General features: G+C 38.3%; 1 protein-coding gene across 1 annotated transcript in view; it reads right to left on the bottom strand.

The window, feature by feature from the left end:
* Positions 1-20,107, bottom strand: part of eIF5B (eukaryotic translation initiation factor 5B) — a 609,831-nt gene that overhangs the window by 19,872 nt on the left and 569,852 nt on the right. Inside the window, exon 22 of the mRNA XM_090369319.1 lies at positions 1,546-1,707. Coding sequence (XP_090225445.1) covers positions 1,546-1,707 — 162 coding nt within the window. The remainder of the gene's footprint in view (positions 1-1,545; positions 1,708-20,107) is intronic.

Raw genomic sequence — 20,107 nt, 5'->3', positions numbered from 1 at the left:
ACTTGTCAATCAATTCGGCCCTGGAGGGAATGTGCAAGGCTCAATGGGTAGAATTTTTTTCAGCGTGGTCTGTGCTTGTTAACAGGAGAGACTGCTTCTACAGGGATGGGATACAATTAAATAGAAAGGGTGCAAGAATATTTGCTGATGCTATTGCGGCAGTGTTAGGTGGGTCAGAAAACTGCTAGCTTGGGGGGGATTCACAGACTAAAAGTTTAAAAGTAGCTGCAGGCAGAAGTGAAGGTGATTCTTGCACAACTTCTATTAGAATAAGTAGCAACCTGGAGCGGGAGGCGCTTGGGGATTCAGGGACTGATGGCAGTCATAGTCAAACAGATGGGTATATGGGATGTGTTAGGGAAACTAATAATAAGGATAGGTACATGTATACTTGCATGTATACCAATGCTAGAAGTATAGTAAATAAATTTGAAGTGTTGGTCAAGACATCAAGATGATAGATAGCAGAGACGTGGTGTCACACAGATATAAGGAATGCAGAACTGGAATTTGGGGAGTACAATGTGTACAGAAAGGATAGACAGGATAGGAAAGGAGGAGGTGTTATGCTGTTAATTAAGAAATACATAAAATCAAAAGAAGTGCAACCAGCTGATATAGATGAACAGTGCACTGTTGAGTCAGTTTTGTGTGATATAAGCACTGCAAAAGCAAAAATAAGAGTAGGAGTGTGTTATAGACCTAATGACTCGAATGAGTACAATGAACAATTGTACAGAGAAATAGAGTGGGCTAGTAAATCAGAATATTTTATAATGAGGGATTTTAACTTCCCAGATATTGACTGGAACTTGTGGGTTGGTCATTCACACACTAGTAAGACTTTTGTGGATTTATTGGATGATTGCTTTCTGCAGAAGCATGTTTGAGAGGCAACCGGAGAGGGTAATATTCTTGATCTGGTTATCAGCAGTGATCATTTGTGTATTAAGAATTTGCAGATAAAGGAACTACTAGGTGGCAGTGATCACAGTGTACTGATGTGGGATTTACTTTTTAGAATAATACTTTTGAGTAACCTTGTGAAGGCTTTGTGGGATTTCCAAGTTGTTAGATCTGCAATATTGATAAGTATTGTGGACAGTTTGATTATGTGGGATTATATACACTGGAGAGTTCCTTTCAGTGTTCTCAAGGCAGTCCTGTTCTTTGTTCAACCTTTACAAGAAATGTGTGAACTTGCTTACCCATTTCAGAAAAAAAGAAACTAAGACTGTAAACACAACATTTTCATATTAAATAAGTATGAGGTCCCATACACCTTAGATATTTGCAATTCTATGGCTTTTTTCCCCCAGATGTGTTGTTTGAAGGTGGTCCATACATAAGAGAACTAGGAAAATGTTATATTCTACATTAGGGTTCATATAAGGAACATAGTGTAAAGCAATCTTTGCTTCCCCATTTTTTTTTATAACTTAAATGGTATCAAAGAAATATTTAATTCGAAAAGTTTTCATTTTAAAGATGCACATCTTATGAATACATAAAGTACAATAAAACAAAACAAAGAGATACACTAACCTTGCTAACTAAAATATCAGTGTGATCAAAATGTCGGCCATACATCTTGGGTGCCTCACCTGGAAGTGGTTCTATCTTAATACAAACCTCTTGGCCTTTTCTTGCACTATCCATTGACTTATGGTTAACCTCTATAGTTGTTACCACTCCAATGTCCAAAAACTATTAAAAATACAAAATATCCTCAGTAGTTCCAAATTTTTGATAGGTATCATAAAACATTAATCAACATACAATTAAAAATGGAAATAAATGAAATTAACAACTGTAGCCAAACTAATGCAATAAAGCATTTTACGTTTAAATGCTATATAAATATTTTCAGGGCAATAAGACCAGTGCCAAATTAAGGCACGATTTATATATATATTTTTAGATAAGGCTATATATTTTTATAACTATATTTTTATTTTTTTATTTATATATATATTTTTAGATAAGGATATATATAAATATATATAAAGTAAACCCCCGCTATTCGCGGGGGTTCCGTTCCTGAGAAATGTCGCGAATACCGAAAACACGAATACTGAGTCATTGCTCCCATAGTAATAAAGGGGTTCCATTCCAAAGTATGAAATATATAAAAAAAAACTAGTCTAAAATTTTGTCTATGTATGTATTATGACAGTACATAGTGAAATGCAAGCATATGGCATCGAAATGAAAATAAGAAACAATTTAATAATAAATGTAATATTTATTAGAAATTTCAAACAAATCTTTCAATCAAGCGCCTTTGCTAGCTAAAAAACTTATCCCACCAGTGTTATCACCAGTTTTGCTAAAGTGTTGATAAAGGAGTTTTGCTTTTTCACGAATAATGAGTGAACTTAATGAAATTTTATTTTGAGTTCGGTCTTCTATCCACAGATTTAAACTTTTTCCATTTTTTCTAATTTAACATCACGAGTTACAGAGCAAATTTTTTAAGCAATTAGCGCGTTTTCACGGACACTACGGCGGATTTTTTCTTCCGATTTTTTGATTGATCGTACTGTTGACTCATTGATTTTATAATGTTTTGCCATTGAGGAGACACTTTCACCATTAGAAAGTTTGTCTAATAACTCAATTTTATTCGCTAATGTCATCACCTTCTTTGATATTTTCACATTTCTCTTGTTATTCATAGCCATATTTTTGTACGGGTTAGAAAGAACTTGTACACAATAAAGTCACTTTCTTCCGTTAACACACTTGAAAAAGTCTGTTTTACACTACAAAACGGTAGATTTATCACTTTTGTAAGCATATCAATTTATAAATTGATAAATTTATTCAATTGATAAGCATATAAATTAAAAGCAAATGAGGAAACCTTCCAACAAGTGCATAACACATACTGAACAAGGATTAGCAAGAAACATCCACACTCGCGATTTTGTCACCCGTCTCCCCCCACCCACTGAGCGCTGTTTTGACCGGGAAAGATAATTTTAGCCACGCCCATGTTTTTTTATGGGGGAAAATATTCACGGCGCTTTAAATTTCAGGTTTCATTTTAGGTTTTTTTTTTTAGGTTTCATTTTATATTAAATCAGCGATTGCGAATACGCGAATAGCGGGGGTTTACTGTATATATATATCCTTAGTAAAGGGGCACCAAAAAATCTTTCTGTCTGGGATGCAGAAATACCTTGGTTCAGGCCTGCACAAGACTTTCAGAAGGCAAATTTGGGGAAAAAATATTTCACTGCACATATTTGAAACAAATTCATAAGTGTTTAACTAAACAAATGTCAATGCCCAATGAAGCTTTTACAGTTTGAGCTTTCACTTTCTTCAAAGAATGCATAATTTTCAGTGTCATTAATGTATTGATAATTCTACATTTATTTTGAAACACCCTGCAGCTATCTCATAAAGGTCAATGTTTTTCATTAACTTCTACAACTTTGTTTTTACCAATTTGCACTTCACTCACCTGTGAAATTATTGGATGCTTCATTTCCCTGTTGTTGTCAAAGGGCAATTTGGTGCCTCCATCCATTTTGTCCACTCCTCAAATGCTTCGAAGTAGTAATTTTCAAACTTTAGTGATATGTGAACCATCTTTATTTTTTATTATTATTTTTTTATGAAAACCCCAAACACGAAAGGTATCAAAACCTATAGTATTTAGTACCGTGCATGGGTTGAAGGAGAAGTATGGGGAGAGGGGGATGCCTGAAACTTTGCTCTAGAGACTAAACATGGGTTTGACCACTTCAAGCCTCCAATAAGCAAAGTGGTGGTATTTCACCAGTTGATGAAAGTCATCTACCACCTTGAACCCTAAATTCTTCCAGTTTTGAAATGTTTATAAGAAAGTTCAGATATTACTCACAGACCCCAGGGGCCTGCAGACAGTTTGAGAAATGCTGCTTTGAAAGCCTTTTAACTGAAACATCCAGATTGCAGCTGACCGTGATTTCCTGGAATCACAGCTGGTTATGTGTTTAATTCAGCAACCATCCCTTTTGTTGCTTCCATTACATGTGATCTGGACAGATCACACACTAAAAGAGCTTGCTTTTTCAGAAGGCCTCCTGGATGTCTGATACTTTCTTTAGGCACAACTAGATATAAAAACATCACTGCCTGCACCATAAGATGAGGAGAAATTTTAGCTAACACTTTCTAGGAACAAAGCGCATTAAGATTATTACTAAATATAATACCACTCTTATACCATGTGAAATTAATAATATAGTTTATTAAGATATTCGCCTAAACTACTATACATTAAGGTAATGTTTCAGGTATCTTACTGATACCCATCATCAAGCCCATGCTGTTGGGGGTTAATTGTGTGTTACTCTTATTCCTGTGAACATGACGCTTCGAAAACGTCTGGTCTGACTTAAGGAATGAAGAGAATAATAATCGCCCCAAGATTCATTAAGCTTTTTAGACCCCCAAAAGGGTTATAAATTTGAATACAATTACGATTTGTAAATAAACAATTCTAAGTTTGGATTATTGTTAGAATCAGTTATTAAATTAGGTAAATACAAAGAGATTAAATTCTTACCTACTGACAGACTCCTCTTGCCAATGGTCCCAGAAACGTGATGTGCATACAGGCAAGAGGCCTGCCAGCAGTTAATTTATAGGTGAGGACCATGGATCAAGAAGTAATTGCCTGTTTTAAAAAACTTTACACCAAGGCTTTGTTTTCACAGCTTTTTGACATGAGTCATTCTTCTGATAAGACACTGAAGGAGTTCTGGAAGACTGAGTTCAATATTCTTCATGCCATTTCCTTTATTAAAACTGCCTGGGAGGGAGTGACACAGAGGACCCTTCGTGCATCATGGAAGAAACTCGTTCCTTCCTTTTTTCGGGATGACAACAATGCAGTCCAAGCTGCTGAAGAATCAGAAGCAACTGCGACCATGCAAGAAATCATTTTGACAGTGGAGAACCTTGACATAAGAGAAGTTGATGAGGCTGATGTGGAAGAGCTTGTGGAGGATCACGATGACGAACCAACCGTGGAAGAACTCAAAACACTCAGCGAACAGGAAGCAAAAGAGAGAGAAAAGGAAATTTCACTTGAAGAAGAAGAAGACAGGGGAAAAGGGCCGATGCCAAATAGCTGCCATTAAAGAAATTTTATTCCATTGGGAGAAAGTGCAGTCTGCTTGTTTAAAATGGTACCCCAACACTGCTGTTGTAAATAGAATGACAGACTTGTTTAACAACACTACTATGCATCACTTCAAGGCTATCTTGAAAAAGAGGGAGACAATCCACCCTTGATCAATTCCTCATCCCCATTCAAGCCAAGAGGAGAAGAGAAAGGGTAGAACAAGATAAATAAAACATCCTTCCAACATCTAAGGCTCAATGAAATGTATGTACTCATTATGTATTTTGTAATTTCGTTTGTTATATGGTAGAATATAGTAAAGTCAATAATACTGTGTATTTCTCTCCGACAACGAATTAATCAATTTTCCATAAACTTATATGGAAAATATTGACCCGCAATTCGACTCTAATTCGGCGACGGATTATAGTCGAATTGTGAGGCGCCACTGTATTGGTAATTGTAATCATAATATTGATAATTGTATTCAAATTTGTAACTCTTCCTATTTTTGTTCCTCCAACAGCACAGCACGGTCTGATGATGGGTATTGGTAAGATACCTGAAATGTTACCTTAATGCATAGTAGTTTAGGCGAATAGCTTAATAAACTATATTATTAATTTCACGTGGTATAAGAGTGGTATTACATTTAGTAATAATCTTAATGGAGGGCAACTATGTAATGTCCTTCCCTAACTATATTAAATGTAATACCAAAGTGCATCTTATGGATCAGAAAATATGATATGTATTGTATATTTTCGCAGAATAGATTAGCCCATCAAAAATAACTTTGAGAAAAGCATATTTCCCAGATGATTTGGAATAAGCTGAAATCCTAAGAACGATAAAATAATTTTGACATTTGCCAAACAACTCAGTAAATGGTCTGTTTGATGCACTATAAAAACATTACAACCATATAAAAAGAACATAAAAAAAATGTAATAAAACATTGAGTGAAACCTTAACAATAACTTCCAATTATTATGTGTCATTTAAAAAGTTTGCATTTTCATTCCTATGGAATTAACATACTGATTTTAGCATTAGCATTAGTAGAGGCATATGTGCAAGAAAGCAAGCTTATTCAGCATCAGCCAAAAAAAAAAAAAAACACACACCACTTCCATTTCACCCCTCCGTTCGCTCGAAATACCTGTCCAGTTGAGCCTTAAATTTGTTTAGGCTATCAACTTCAACAACAAGCGATGGAAGTCGGTTCCACCAACCAACCACCCGCTGGCCAAAGGCAAATTTCCGCACATCTATCCGACATCCGTCCTTCCTCAATTTGAATTTATGCCCTCTGAGCTGATTATTCTGAGCAAGATGAAGAATCCCATTGGCATTGAGCATGCTCAAACCCTTCAAAGCCTTACACACCTCTATCAGATCACCTCGCCGGTGCCTAGTCTCCAGACTCTGTAATTTGCAAAACTTAAGCCTTTCTTCGTAAAAGCAACCCTTTGTTCCATTCACTAATCTTGTTGCCCTTCTCTGTACCCGTTCCAGCAGCTCTACATCCTTCTTGAAATGAGGCCTCCAGACCTGTATACAGTACTCAAGATGTGGCCTAACCATTGCCTTATACAAGGGAATAATCACCTCGTTATCCCTGCTAGAAAAATTCCTGTACATCATTGACAAGACACCATGAGCTACTCTTGCAGCTCGTCTGCACTGCTCAGAGAACTTCATATCTGCCTGCACAATTACGCCCAGGTCCTTTTCATTCTCCACCACTGTCGGTGTAATACCGCAGAGTTGATACATTGCTCTGGGGTTACTGTTTCCCATACGTAGTACTTTACATTTGTCAATGTTAAACTTCATTTGCCACCTCTCAGCCCATCTGTTCAACCTTTCCAGATCCTGTTGCAGCAGCATAGCGTCAGTGGTGACCTTAACAACCCTGCCAACCTTTGTATCATCTGCAAACTTGGACATTAAACTTGATATCCCATCATAAATATCATTCATAAACACCGAAAACAACAATGGACCCAACAATGAACCCTGAGGAACTCCACTAATAACATTAGTCCATATTGAGCAGTGTCCATTGATTACCACTCTGTCTTCTGCCACTCAACCATCCCCTTATCCATAGCAGCAATTTGCCTCCAATGCCACACTGCTCCAATTTGTGCAGCAGTCTTCCATGTGCAACAGTATCAAAAGCCTTTCTAAGATCCAAATATATAATATCAAAGTTATTCCCTGCATCCAGTTCTTTTGTGACTAAATCATAGTATCCAATCAAATTGGTCAGGCAAGACCTGCCCTCAACAAAACCATGCTGCGTCTGAGCTATAACTGAATTCTTGTCTAGATGATCCTGCAGTGCTTCTTTAACCAGTGCCTCCATTAATTTACCTGGAACAGAAGTTAAACTAACAGGTCTATAATTACTTGTGTCAGCCTTTGATCCTCCTTTGTGAATTGGGGTTACATTTGCACATCTCCAGTCTATGGGTACCTCCCCTGAGTCCAAAGAAGCTCTCATAAATATGGCTAGGGGTTTGCTTACTTCCTTTGCTGCCTCCTTTAATATAACTGGATAGATCCCATCCACCCCAGGTGCCTTTTTTATGTTTATCCTCAACAACCTCTCCTCCACTTTCCTCTCAGTTATTACAAAATCATCCAGCTCACTGCCAATGTTTACTTTACCCACATCATTCTCCTTCCTGAATAACTCCTGATGCGTGAATGCAAAATACTCGTTTAGATTGTTAGCCACCTGAGCAGGATCCTCAACTGTTGAACCATCAATATCCAGTGGACCAATCTGATTCATCTCTTTTCCTTCTTGAGTTTAAATAGGTAAAGAACTGTTTTCTGTTTTTCTTTGCATCCTTTGCCAAGGATTTTTCATAGTCTGCCTTTGCCTGCCTAATCTCCTTTGTGACTTGGTTACAGACCAACTTATATCTATCATAGGCTTCCATGTCACCCATTAATTTGTATGTATCCCATGCATTTTTCTTCTCTGCCACATGTCTCATTAGTTCATCTGACAACCATTTAGGCCTAAACCTTGAACAATATTTCTTAGTTGGTATGCAAAGCCTGGTAGCTTCCAAGATTAGTTCCTTGAATGCTTCCCATTTTGAGTTTGCTGTTGGTAACATCATCAGTTGGTCCCACTGTATAGAATTTAAATACTGTCTCAGACCATCATAGTCGCCTTTACGAAAACAAAAACCCTTCCCTTTACCTCTGATGGTAGTTACCTCCTTGAGTAAATCCCACTTCAACACACTGTGATCACTGCCACCTAGTGGTTCATTCGTCTGCAGATTCTTAATGCATGAAGAATCACTACTGATAATCAGATCAAGAGAATTGCTCCCTCTTGTTGCCTCACGAACATGCTGATGTAGAAAACAATCATCCAATAATTTAAGCTATGCACAGCTAGCATAATCTTCTTACCACTGTGAATCAAATGATGTGGTTTGTCTAAGCTATTGCTATTCTATATACATATTTATTTTATATCCTACACTAGAAACAATGCAAGAGGCACTGACTAGATCCTTTACCGCCTCCACACCTCACCAACAAAAATTGTCTGTGGAGATTTCAACCTTTCACTATGTCTAAACACATGAAAAGATTGCTCCTGTCAGCTTAGCGCTGCTGGCTTTACTATAAAAAACGAAGGCCCCCACAAGGGGTACAAACCAACTGAACCTGATTTTTACATCTATTGCCTGTATGCTCGAGACTCCTCAAGATGGTTACTTTAACTCTGACCATGATCCAATCCTAATACAACTGGAACGACCAATCACAAGTTTCAATGCAAAAGGACAGGTGATACGAAGAACAATCTAATCCAAAATACCTGGATGTTTTCAGATGCATTACAGCAGCATCTCTCATCCCATGAGAAATGCTGCTTTATCTCGTCCTTGAATCCTGTGACACCCTACTAGCGGTCGACCTGTTAACTCAATAGATTATTACGGTAGCTCAATGTGCTGCCTCAAAGATGTTCACTATCACTCCCCATTTACAGCATGGTGGTCTCCACATATAAGCTCCAGCTTTCAACTAAAGTAGCAACTCCATTAGCAATGGAAGCAGTGAGGCAAAATTAATGATAGGACAGCCTTTTCAAGAGCTATTTTGAACATTTGCTAATAATTGGGAAAATACCATACACAGAACAAACCACCAGTTTCCCAGAGCAACTCGACCTCCAGAGATTGACTGACTTCATAACCAGATTTGAAGATGTCGGGGGATCTAGCAGTAACGACAAACAGGACTCTCTGATATCTATCACCATATCTAAACACCAAACCTTGGCAGCCTTGAATTCAACCCCGTCCTCTACAGCTGTGGGTGCTGATGGGAAAAAAAAAGCCGTGAATTAGGGTTGAATTTGAAAGTGTCTGAAATTCTGCCCAGACATGATAGGAGGGAGTATGTGATGAGAGCCCTGTCAATCAATTCGGCCCTGGAAAGATTGTGCAAGGCTCAAGGGGTAGAATTTTTTTCAGCCTGGTCTGTACTTGTTAACAGGAGAGACTGCTTCTACAGGGATGGGATACGCTTAAATAGAAAGGGTGCAAGAATGTTTGCTGATGCTATATAGGTGGGTCGGAAAACTGCTAGATTGGGGGGATATAAGGACTAATAGATTAACAGTAGCCACTGGCAGAGGTGAAAGTGATTCTTGCACTGCTTCTATTGGAATGAGCCACAGCCTGGAAAATAAGATACAGGATATTTCAGAGACTGCTGGGAATCATTGGGGTACAAGAAAACACATGGGTTGTGTTAGGGTAGCTAAGAAAAAGAACAGGTGCATGTATACTTGCGTGTACACCAATGCTAGGAGTTTAGTAAATAAATTTGATGAATTTGAGGTATTGCTCAAAACACCAAAGGCAGATATTGTGGGGATTTCAGAGACGGGTGTCACACAGATATAAGGAATGTAGAACTGGAATTTGGGGAGTACAATATCTACAGAAGGGATAGACAGGATAGGAAGGGAGGAGGGGTTATGCTATTAGTTAAGAAATACATAAAATCCAAGGAAGTGAAGCCGGTCAACATCACTGGACAGTGCAGTGTCGAGTCAGTTTGGTGTGACATAAGCATTCGGAGATCAAAATTGAGAGTAGGAGTGTGCTATAGGCCTAATGACTCTGATGAGTATAATAAGAAATTGTACAGGGAAATAGAGTGGGCCAGTAAATCAGAGAGTCTTATAATGGGGGATTTTAATTTCCCAGATATTGACTGGAATTTGGGGGCTGGTCACTCACACACTAGCAAGGCTTTTGTGGATTTATTGGATGATTGTTTTCTACATCAGCATGTTCGGGAATCAACTAGAGGGAGTAATACTCTTGATTTGATTATTAGTAGTGATTCTTCATGCAGGTAAATGAACCACTAGGTGGCAGTGATCACAGTGTGCTGAAGTGGGATTTACTCAAAGAGGTAACTACTATGAGGGGTAAAGGGAAGGGTTATTGCTTTCGTAAAGGCGACTACGATGGACTGAGAAAGTATTTAAATTCTATACAGTGGGACCAACTGATGATGTTACCAACAGCAAATTCAAAATGGGAAGCATTCAAAGAACTTATCTTGGAAGCTACTAGGCTTTACATACAAACTAAGAAATATTGTTCAAGGTTTAGGCCTAAGTGGATGTCAGATGAACTAATGAGACATATGGCAGAGAAGAAAAATGCACGGGATACATACAAATTAACAGGTGACACAGAAGCGTATGATAGATACAAGTTGATCTGTAACCAAGTTACAAAGGAGGTTAGTCAGGCGAAGGCAGATTACGAGAAATCTTTGGCAAGGGATGCAAAGAAAAACAGCAAAGAGTTCTTTACTTATGTAAACTCTAGAAGGAAGGGGATGAATCAGATTGGTCCACTTGATATCGATGGGTCAATTGTTGATGATCCTGCTCATATCGCTAACAAACTAAATGAATATTTTGCATCGACATTCACACGAGGAGTTATTCAGTGAGGGGAATGCCAGAGGTGTATTTAACTCTGGCAGTAAGCTAGAGAATCTTGTAATAACTGAGAGTAAAGTGGAGGAGAAATTGTTGAAGATAAATACAAGAAAGGCACCTGGGGTGGATGGGATCTATCCAGTTATATTAAAGGAGGCAGCAAAGGAAGTAAGCAAACCCTTAGCCATAATTACGAGAGCTTCCTTGGCTCAGGGGAAGTACCCATGGACTGGAGATGTGCAAATGTGACGCCAATTCACAAAGGAGGATCAAATACTGACACAAGTAATTATAGACCTGTGAGTTTAACTTCTGTTCCCAGAAAATTAATGGAGGCACTGGTTAAAGAAGCACTGCAGGATCATCTAGACAAGACTTCAGTTACAGCTCAGACACAGCATGGTTTTGTTAAGGGGAAGTCTTGCCTGACCAATTTGATTGGATACTATGATGCAGCAACAAAAGAACTGCATGCAGGGAATAACTTTGATATTATATACTTGGATCTTAGAAAGGCTTTTGATCCTGTTGCACATGGAAGACTGCTGCACAAATTGGAGCAGTGTGGCGTTGGAGGCAAATTGCTGCTATGGATAAAGGGGTGGTTGATGGGGAGAAGACAGAGAGTGGTAATCAATGGACACTACTCATCGTGGACTAATGTTATTAGTGGAGTCCCTCAAGGTTCAGTATTGGGTCCATTATTGTTTTCGGTATTTATAAATGATATTGATGATGGTATATCAAGCTTAATGTCCAAGTTTGCAGACGATACCAAGGACACTACTGACACTATGCTACTGCAACAGGATCTGTAAAGGTTGAGCAGATGGGCTGAGAGGTGGCAAATGAAGTTTAACATTGACTAATGTAAAGTACTACATATGGGGAAACAGCAACCCCAGAGCAACGTATGAACTCTGTGGTACTACACTGTCAGTGGTAGAGAATGAAAAGGACCTGGGGGTAATTGTGCAGGCAGATATGAAGTTCTCTGAGCAGTGCAGACGGGTGGCAAGAGTAGCTCATGGTGTATTGTCGATGGTATATAGGAATTTTTCTAGCAGGGATAAGGTGGTGATTATTCCCTTGAATAAGGCAATGGTCAGGCCACACCTAGAGTACTGTATACAGGTCTGGAGCCCTCATTTCAAGAAGGATGTAGAGATGCTGGAACGAGTACAGAGAAGGGCAACAAGATTGGCGAATGGAACAAAGGGGTGCTCTTACGAAGAGAGGCTTAAGTTTTGCAAATTACAGTGTCTGGAGACTAGGCACCAGCGAGGTGATCTGATAGAGGTGTATAAAGCCTTGAATGGTTTGAGCATGCTCAATGCTGATGGGATTCTTCCTCTTGCTCAGAATAATCACCTGAGAGGGCATAAATTCAAATTGAGGAAAGACAGATGTAGGATAGACGTGAAGAAATTTGCCTTTAGCCAGCTGGTGTTTGGTTGGTGGAACAGACTTCCATCTCTTGTCGTGGAGGTTGATAGCCTGAATAAGTTTAAGGCTCAGCTGGACAGGTATTTTGAACGAACAGAGGGGTGAAGTGGAAGTGGTTATTTTTTATTTATTTATTTATTTTATTTTTTTGGCTGTTGCTGCATAAACTTGCTTTCTTGCATCAAATGCCTCTAATAATACTAATACTATAGTTAATGCTGAGATGCCTGGGACCATATATCATCCAGCCCCTTGTTATCATTTTCAATGCAGTGATGACAAGACGCATCTTCCCCCATCAATGGAATTATCTTTATCTTGTAAGGCCACATCTGAAAATAAGAATGCCATCATTAGAGAAACACTTCAGACCCATCTCCAATTCCTCATGTCTCTTGAAACTACTAGAAAGGACCCTTCTTCCAACACTAAAAACTCACATACTTCCAGTTGCTCTACTACAAATTCATTCTTCATTACCAAATAGGTCCACCATTAGCGACCTCCTTGCCACCACCCACAGCATCCTTACAGCATTTGAGAGAATAGAACTCCTCATAACCTACCTTGACATTGAAGCAGCTTTTGATGCAGTTCTTACCTACCCTTCAACGACTGCTTGAAGACCACTACTCCATAGGCGGTTATGTATGCACTTCCTCTCATCACCCTTTCTCGACCATACTATCATACTCCATTATTCAAAAGAAACCTATACCAAGCAAATATCTACAGGAGTTCCACAAGTGGGAGCCCTCTCTAGCCTCTTTACTGCCATTATCTCCCCTTTTATAAGCTAGAGACTAGATGTATTGTCTTATGCAGATGATTTAAAAATACTGACCACCATCCAAGCGAACACAGACCCCTCTAGGATCAGAGGAAATTAACAGTGTGCTCCTTGCACTAGCGGGCTACCTTAAATAATTTGGCCTTAACTCAGCAAAGTCTAAGTGCATTCTCTACTCCCTGAAGAAAAAGACAACCATCTCACCCATCAGTGGAGTTTCTATCCCGGTTGTTCCATATCATTTAGATTTAGGGGTTGTCTTTGACACAAAATTTCAGATTCAACCAGCACATTGACAAACTCATCAGCTGTGCGACACAGCTGAAATGGAGAGCAAAACAACACCTGCATTATATCTCAGACAGCATCACAGCAACAAAATATGTCAGGACTATTATATATTCCCTGCTACTTTATGCAGCTGAAATCTGGGCATCAGCAGCACCAATTAGAAAACCTATCTGGGCAGCAGAATATTGGCTCTTCAAATGGGTAACCTACAAGCATAGGTTACTACCCCATGTTCATATGACTGAAATGGCCCAGGCCCAGGGAATCAAAGCTGCCCTCTCTCACTGATGAAAAAAAGACTGGTAATCATAGTAAAGATGTTGACCGGTCTGATCACATCTCCTTCATTCTGGGATCTCTGTGGCTGGAGGATTCCACCTGCCCAGTTCAGAGCCACCACAGTTATTTGCCCTCTTCATTCACGCCTCCACCTATCTAATCGTTTCGTACCATACCAGATGCTCGGATGAATCCAGGTCGTAAATGTCGACCTTCAGAAATTTGCTGTCAACGGATGATATAGACGTGGGATACTTGGCCCCACACACCCCATAAACTGTCATCTGCATATCACCAAACCCCTTAACTAAAACAGAGAATGGAGACCACAAGGAGACGTGGTGCTACCATCTCTTGACATAGCATCACATTACAACCCATCACAAACATCTAGACAAAAGTGAAACTGCCCTGGTTGCTCCCAATAAGGAATACTCTACGTTTGTCCAGACAGTGTGCACAATGAAAAGCCTTCTTTCTTCACATTCAAAGACAGCATACTCTTCATCACCACTTGGAGATGCCTCTGAATTAAATAATGAGCATAATGCAAAATGAGCCTGGCACTGCTCTTGCTGCTCTCTCCGATGAACTGTGAGCACAATAGTCACTATTGTAAATTGCATATGTATCAGTTGTCATTTGGTTTATTTAAGTTAATGTTCTAAATCTCATGGTACACCATATTTGTAATGTAATTTGTTTAATGCCAGTTCTTGCCACCTTAATGTCTTATGTAAATTAACGGCACCCTATATCATTTAATGTCATCTTGTTTTGTTCTTTAATGTCTTATGTTATATAATGTTTTTTTAACACCCCTTATCTCTAAACCCCTGGCCTTTTGGCCATGAAGGGAAAGTGCAATACTATTTAACCTTGTAACCAGTTACAATCAAATGTTGCAATAAAGATTCTCTCTCTCTCTCTCTCCAATGCATATCAGCTGAAGATAGAAAATGGAAATAAGAAATGTGCCAAATGCAACTTTTTATAAGATTATTACATTACCACAAAGGAAACATGGGAGTCATAACTTAGATACCAAATACAAGAAAAGCACTGTTCGAAAACATGCATCACCACCATCCGAAAGAAATTTTCAGTCACTTCCTCTGCAGACAAAGTCATGACAAATTAGATTCCTATATTTATTTCTTTAACTTTTTATTATGGTTACATAGAAAACATTGTTTTAGGAGAAAATTAGTGCAAACCCAAAGTTGCAGTAGAAGTAATGATTACAATTTGATATGATTTCCAGCAGTAATACAATACACATTATAATCAACCTCTTGCCAGGCATGCTGTAACATTGCTGGTGTTACTGTGTCAATTACGGTGGTGATAGGGGAAGGGGTTCTTATATGTCTGGTCCTTAACATAACCCCACAAAACAAGTCCAACAGTATGAGGTTTGGCAAGTGAAGCGGTCACAGAATTGGACAGGTTTGTCCTACTGCTCTGGAAAGTAGACCCAAAGAGCTTTGAACATCCTTCTAGAAGTGAGACTGTGTGCCATGATGTTAGAAGAGCACATTGCTGAGATTATCCTGAAAAATTTGAAGGATCAGGAAATTGTCTAGCATGTCTTGATACACAGGACCAATTATTGTTGTTTGGGGTTTAGGGGCAAAAGAGACTCTTGGGCCAAACTATGCCTGTTCATGATATATTTTTTTAATGCCTTTGGCTCAAAAAAATGGTTTAAATTCAGTCATACAGATGGATGCACTTTAAGTATCAGAATGGTTCACCAAGGCTAGCATGATTTCCAAGAATATGTCAGAGATTTAATGGTTCCTGAAGGTTAGATAGGCAGTCAATGAGGATATGTTTGACTGTTTGCTGAATCTGACAGTTTGAGCACTGAGAATGGCTTTCCTTCATAAGAAAGAAAAGATGAGTTTGGAAGGAATGATTGTTATTAAGTCTAACTGGCACAATGCCTCCCCATTTATTAAGCCTGTAGCTTGATTCCCATAGTTGAGACTAGTGGTTTCTGCATAGTGCCTGTATAAGCATTTTATAATCTGTACAGTGCACTTGAAAAGGTTATAGGGTTCCATCATGGGGCTTGTGGCAAGATCAGTTTTTCATTTATAGCAGTGTCAGGGTGGCCTGAAATACAGCAAAATGTTACACTTTGATTGGAATCACTGCAAGAGAGTAACTGAGTTCAGATATATTTTTTATATAGGATATGAAGGGAAGAGGTTACTTTTTATGGAGACTGTACTGAGAGTGTATATCATGGTGGATGAAACCTGATCTGTTGCAAATTTTATGGCATACAATTCAGTGGTGAAAATACAATGGTAAAAGAAGGGAGGACTGCCACAACACCTACATGAATATCAGTTTTCGAACCACAGCTTCCAAAGGCATCTCATTTTAGACCCACTTATTTTATGAAGCTCCACTCAGTATTGCTAGTAGGAATTATTAAAATGCCAAGCATTTGGATATTTGTTATATTTCAAGCTTCCTTGTGCATCTGTCAGTTTCCAAACAAGGATTACTGCATAATGTCTTTCTTCCTTTATAATATATAAATAAATTTTCTGTTCATACTCTGGGATGCCCACATTGTTAAGAGTTCACAAGATAAAGAAAACACAAGAAACAGCACCATATTTAATAGTTGTGCAGACTCAAACCATGGTCACTCAAAGAAAAAGTACTTGTGTGCTTTGAGTGACTGCTTTAGTTACTTTATCATTAAAGATATAATGAAATAGATGAAGCAGTAGATGTTTTGTAACATCAGTACTGTGGACAGAACTGATGCTACAAAACATCTATTTCATTATCTTTAATGATGCCAAGAACTACTGGAAACTTGTGCCGCCTTAGTCACATGCAGCAATAAAGTACAAGTAGCCCTTGACTTACATCGGGGTTAGGTTCCTGGTGGGACAGGTGCAAATGCAACCCTTTATATAACGGAGTCAATCAGAAATCACAGGGTTAGGTTCCAGGCACCAAAAATTTTATCTACCATTTTGCATTGATTGTTTTATTTTATTAGCATTCTTAATAGTTGGAGTAATAGTCTATGGAGGCATATTCAAAGCCCTACACACATTAGGGCAGCTTTCACCAGATTCCATTCCGGAATATTGCACTAGAATTCAATGACCTACTTTCACCAGACATGGCGTGTATTTATTCTATTAAATTAAAAACTTTATAACATGATTGGAAAAAACTGCACAAAGCTATCACTATCATCATCTATCATCATTATTTAATTTATTAATAGCACAATTAATAAAAAAATGTTAGCGTAATAAATTTCCAACACGCATAAATAGCGTAAACAACCACTGAATGCTTCACCGCATGTACCTTTACCAGCTGCATTCACGAATGGCTACTTTGATAGTGGGAATTTTTGTCTCTAAGAAGGATGCACTAATTGCTGATTGGCCCAGATTGCCCTAAATCATGTGAACAGTGCATGATACTTAAGCATTAGTAGAGGCATATGATGCAAGAAAGCAAGCTTATGCAGAATCAGTCAAAAAAAAAAAAAAAAAACCACGCTCCCATTTCACCCCTCCGTTCATTCCAAATACTTGTCCAGCTCAGCCATAAATTTATTTAGGCTATCAACTACCACAACAAAGGATGGAAGTCTGTTCCACCAACCAACTACCCACTGGCTAAAGGCAAACTTCCACGTATCTATCCTACATTTGTCTTTCCTCAATTTGAATTTATGCCCTCTCAGGTGATTATTCTGAGCAAGAGGAAGAATCCCATCAGCATTCAGCATGCTCAAATCATTCAAAGCTTTATACACCTCAATCAGATCACCTCACAGGTGCCGAGTCTACAGACCCTGTAATTTGCAAAACTTAAAAGCCTTTCTTCGTAAGAGCAACCCATTGTTCCACTAACTAATCTTGTTGCCCTTCTCTGTACTCGTTAAAATGAGGTCTCCAGACCTGTATACAGTACTCAAGGTGTGGCCTGACCATTGCCTTATACAAGAGGATAATCATCTCCTTATCCCTACTAGAAAAATTCCTGTATATCATTGACAAGATACCATGAGCTACTCTTGCAGACTGTCTGCACTGCTCAGAAAACGTCATATCTGCCTACACAATTACCCTCAGGTCCTTTTCATTCTCTACCACTGTCAGTGTAGTACCATAAAATTGATACGTTACTCTGCGGTTACTGCTTCCCATATGTAGTACTTCACTTGTTAAACTTCATTTGCCACCTCTCAGTCCATCTGCTCAACTTTTCTAGATCCTGTTGCAGCAGTGTACTGTCATTAGTGTCCTTAACAACCCTGCAAACCTTTGTATCGTCTGCAAACTTGGACATTAAGCTTGATATACCATCATCAATATCATTTATAAATACAGAAAATAACAATGGACCCAACACTGAACCCTGAGATAATCCACTAATAATATTAGTCCACGATGAGCAGTGTCCATTGATTATCACTCTTTGTCTTCTCCCACTGAACTATCCCTTTATGCATAGCAGCAATTTGCCTCCAATGACACACTGCTCCAATTTGTGCAGCAGTCTTCCATGTTCAACAGCATCAAAAGCCTTTCTAAGATTCAAATATACGATATCAAAGTTATTCTCTGCATCCAGTACCTTTGTGACCACATCATAGTATCTAATCAAATTTGTCAGACAAGACTTTCCCTTAACAAAACCATGCTGTGTCCATGCTATAACTGAAGTCTTGTCTAGATGATCCTGCAGTGCTTCTTTAACCAGTGCCTCCATTAATTTTCCTAGAACACAAGTTAAACTAACAGGTCTATAATTACTTGTATTGCTTTTTTAATTCTCCTTTGTGAATTGGGGTCACATTTGCACATCTCCAGTCCATGGGTACCTCCCCTGAGTCCAAAGAAGCTCTCATAATTATGACTAAGGGTTTGATTACTTCCTTTGCTGCCTCCTTTAATATAACTGGATAGATCCCATCCATCCCGGGTGCCTTTTTTATGTTTATCTTCAACAATTTCTCCTCCACTTTCCTCTCAGTTATTACAAAATCATCTAGCTCGCTGCCAGAGTTTAATATACCTCTGGCATATCCCTCCCTGAATAACTCCTCATGTGTGAATGTAGATGCAAAATACAGTAAACCCCCGCTATTCACGGTATCTGTATTCGCGGTTTCGCGATCGCTGATTTAATATAAAATGAAACCTAAAAAAATGTGGATTTTAAAGCGCCGTGAATATTTTCTGCCATAAAAAAACATGGGTGTGCCTAAAATTATCTTTCCCGGTCAAAACAACGCTCAGTGGGTGGGGGGAGAGGGGTGACAAAATCGCGAGCGTGGATGTTTCTCGCTAATCCTTGTTCAGTATGTGTTATGCGCTTGTTCATGGAAGGTTTTGTCGTTCGCTTTTAATTTATATGCTTATAAATTGAATAAATTTATCAATTTATAAATTGATATGCTTAAAAAATGATAAATCTACCGTTTTGCAGTGTAAAACAGACTTTTTCGAGTGTGTTAACGGAAGAAAGTGACTTTATTGTGGACAAGTTCTTTCTAACCCCTACAAAAATATGGCTACGAATAACAAGAGAAATGTGAAAATATCAAAGAAATGTGATGACATTAGCGAATAAAACTGAGTTATTAGATAAAATTTCGAATGGTGAAAGTGTCTCCTCCATGGCAAAACATTATAAAATCAATGAGTCAATGGTACAATCAATCAAGAAATCGGAAGAAAAAATCCGCCGTAGTGTCCGTGAAAACACGCTAATTGCTTCAAAAATTTGCTCTGTAACTCGTGATGTTAAATTAGAAAAAACAGAAAAAGCTTTAAATCTGTGGACAGAAGACCGAACTCAAAATAAAATTCGTTATGTTCACTCATTATTCGTGAAAAGGCAAAACTCCTTTATCAACACTTTAGCGAAACTGGTGATAGCACTGGCAGGATAAGTTTTTTAGCTAGCAAAGGCGCTGGTTTGAAAGATTTGTTTGAAATTTCTAATAAATATTACATTTAATATTAAAATTTTTCTTATTTTCATTTAGATGTCATATGCTTGCATTTCACTATGTACTGTCTATGTACATAGTCATATTATGAAGGTACATATAATACATACATAGACAAAATTTTAGACTAGTTTTTTTTATATATTTCATACT

This window comes from Mastigoproctus giganteus, chromosome 3, assembly GCF_048544385.1.
Source record: "Mastigoproctus giganteus isolate SK-2022 chromosome 3, ASM4854438v1, whole genome shotgun sequence".
Lineage (NCBI taxonomy): Eukaryota > Metazoa > Arthropoda > Arachnida > Uropygi > Thelyphonidae > Mastigoproctus > Mastigoproctus giganteus.
The sequence above is the reverse complement of the archived record's forward strand: the minus strand, read 5'-3'. Positions and strand labels throughout refer to the sequence as shown.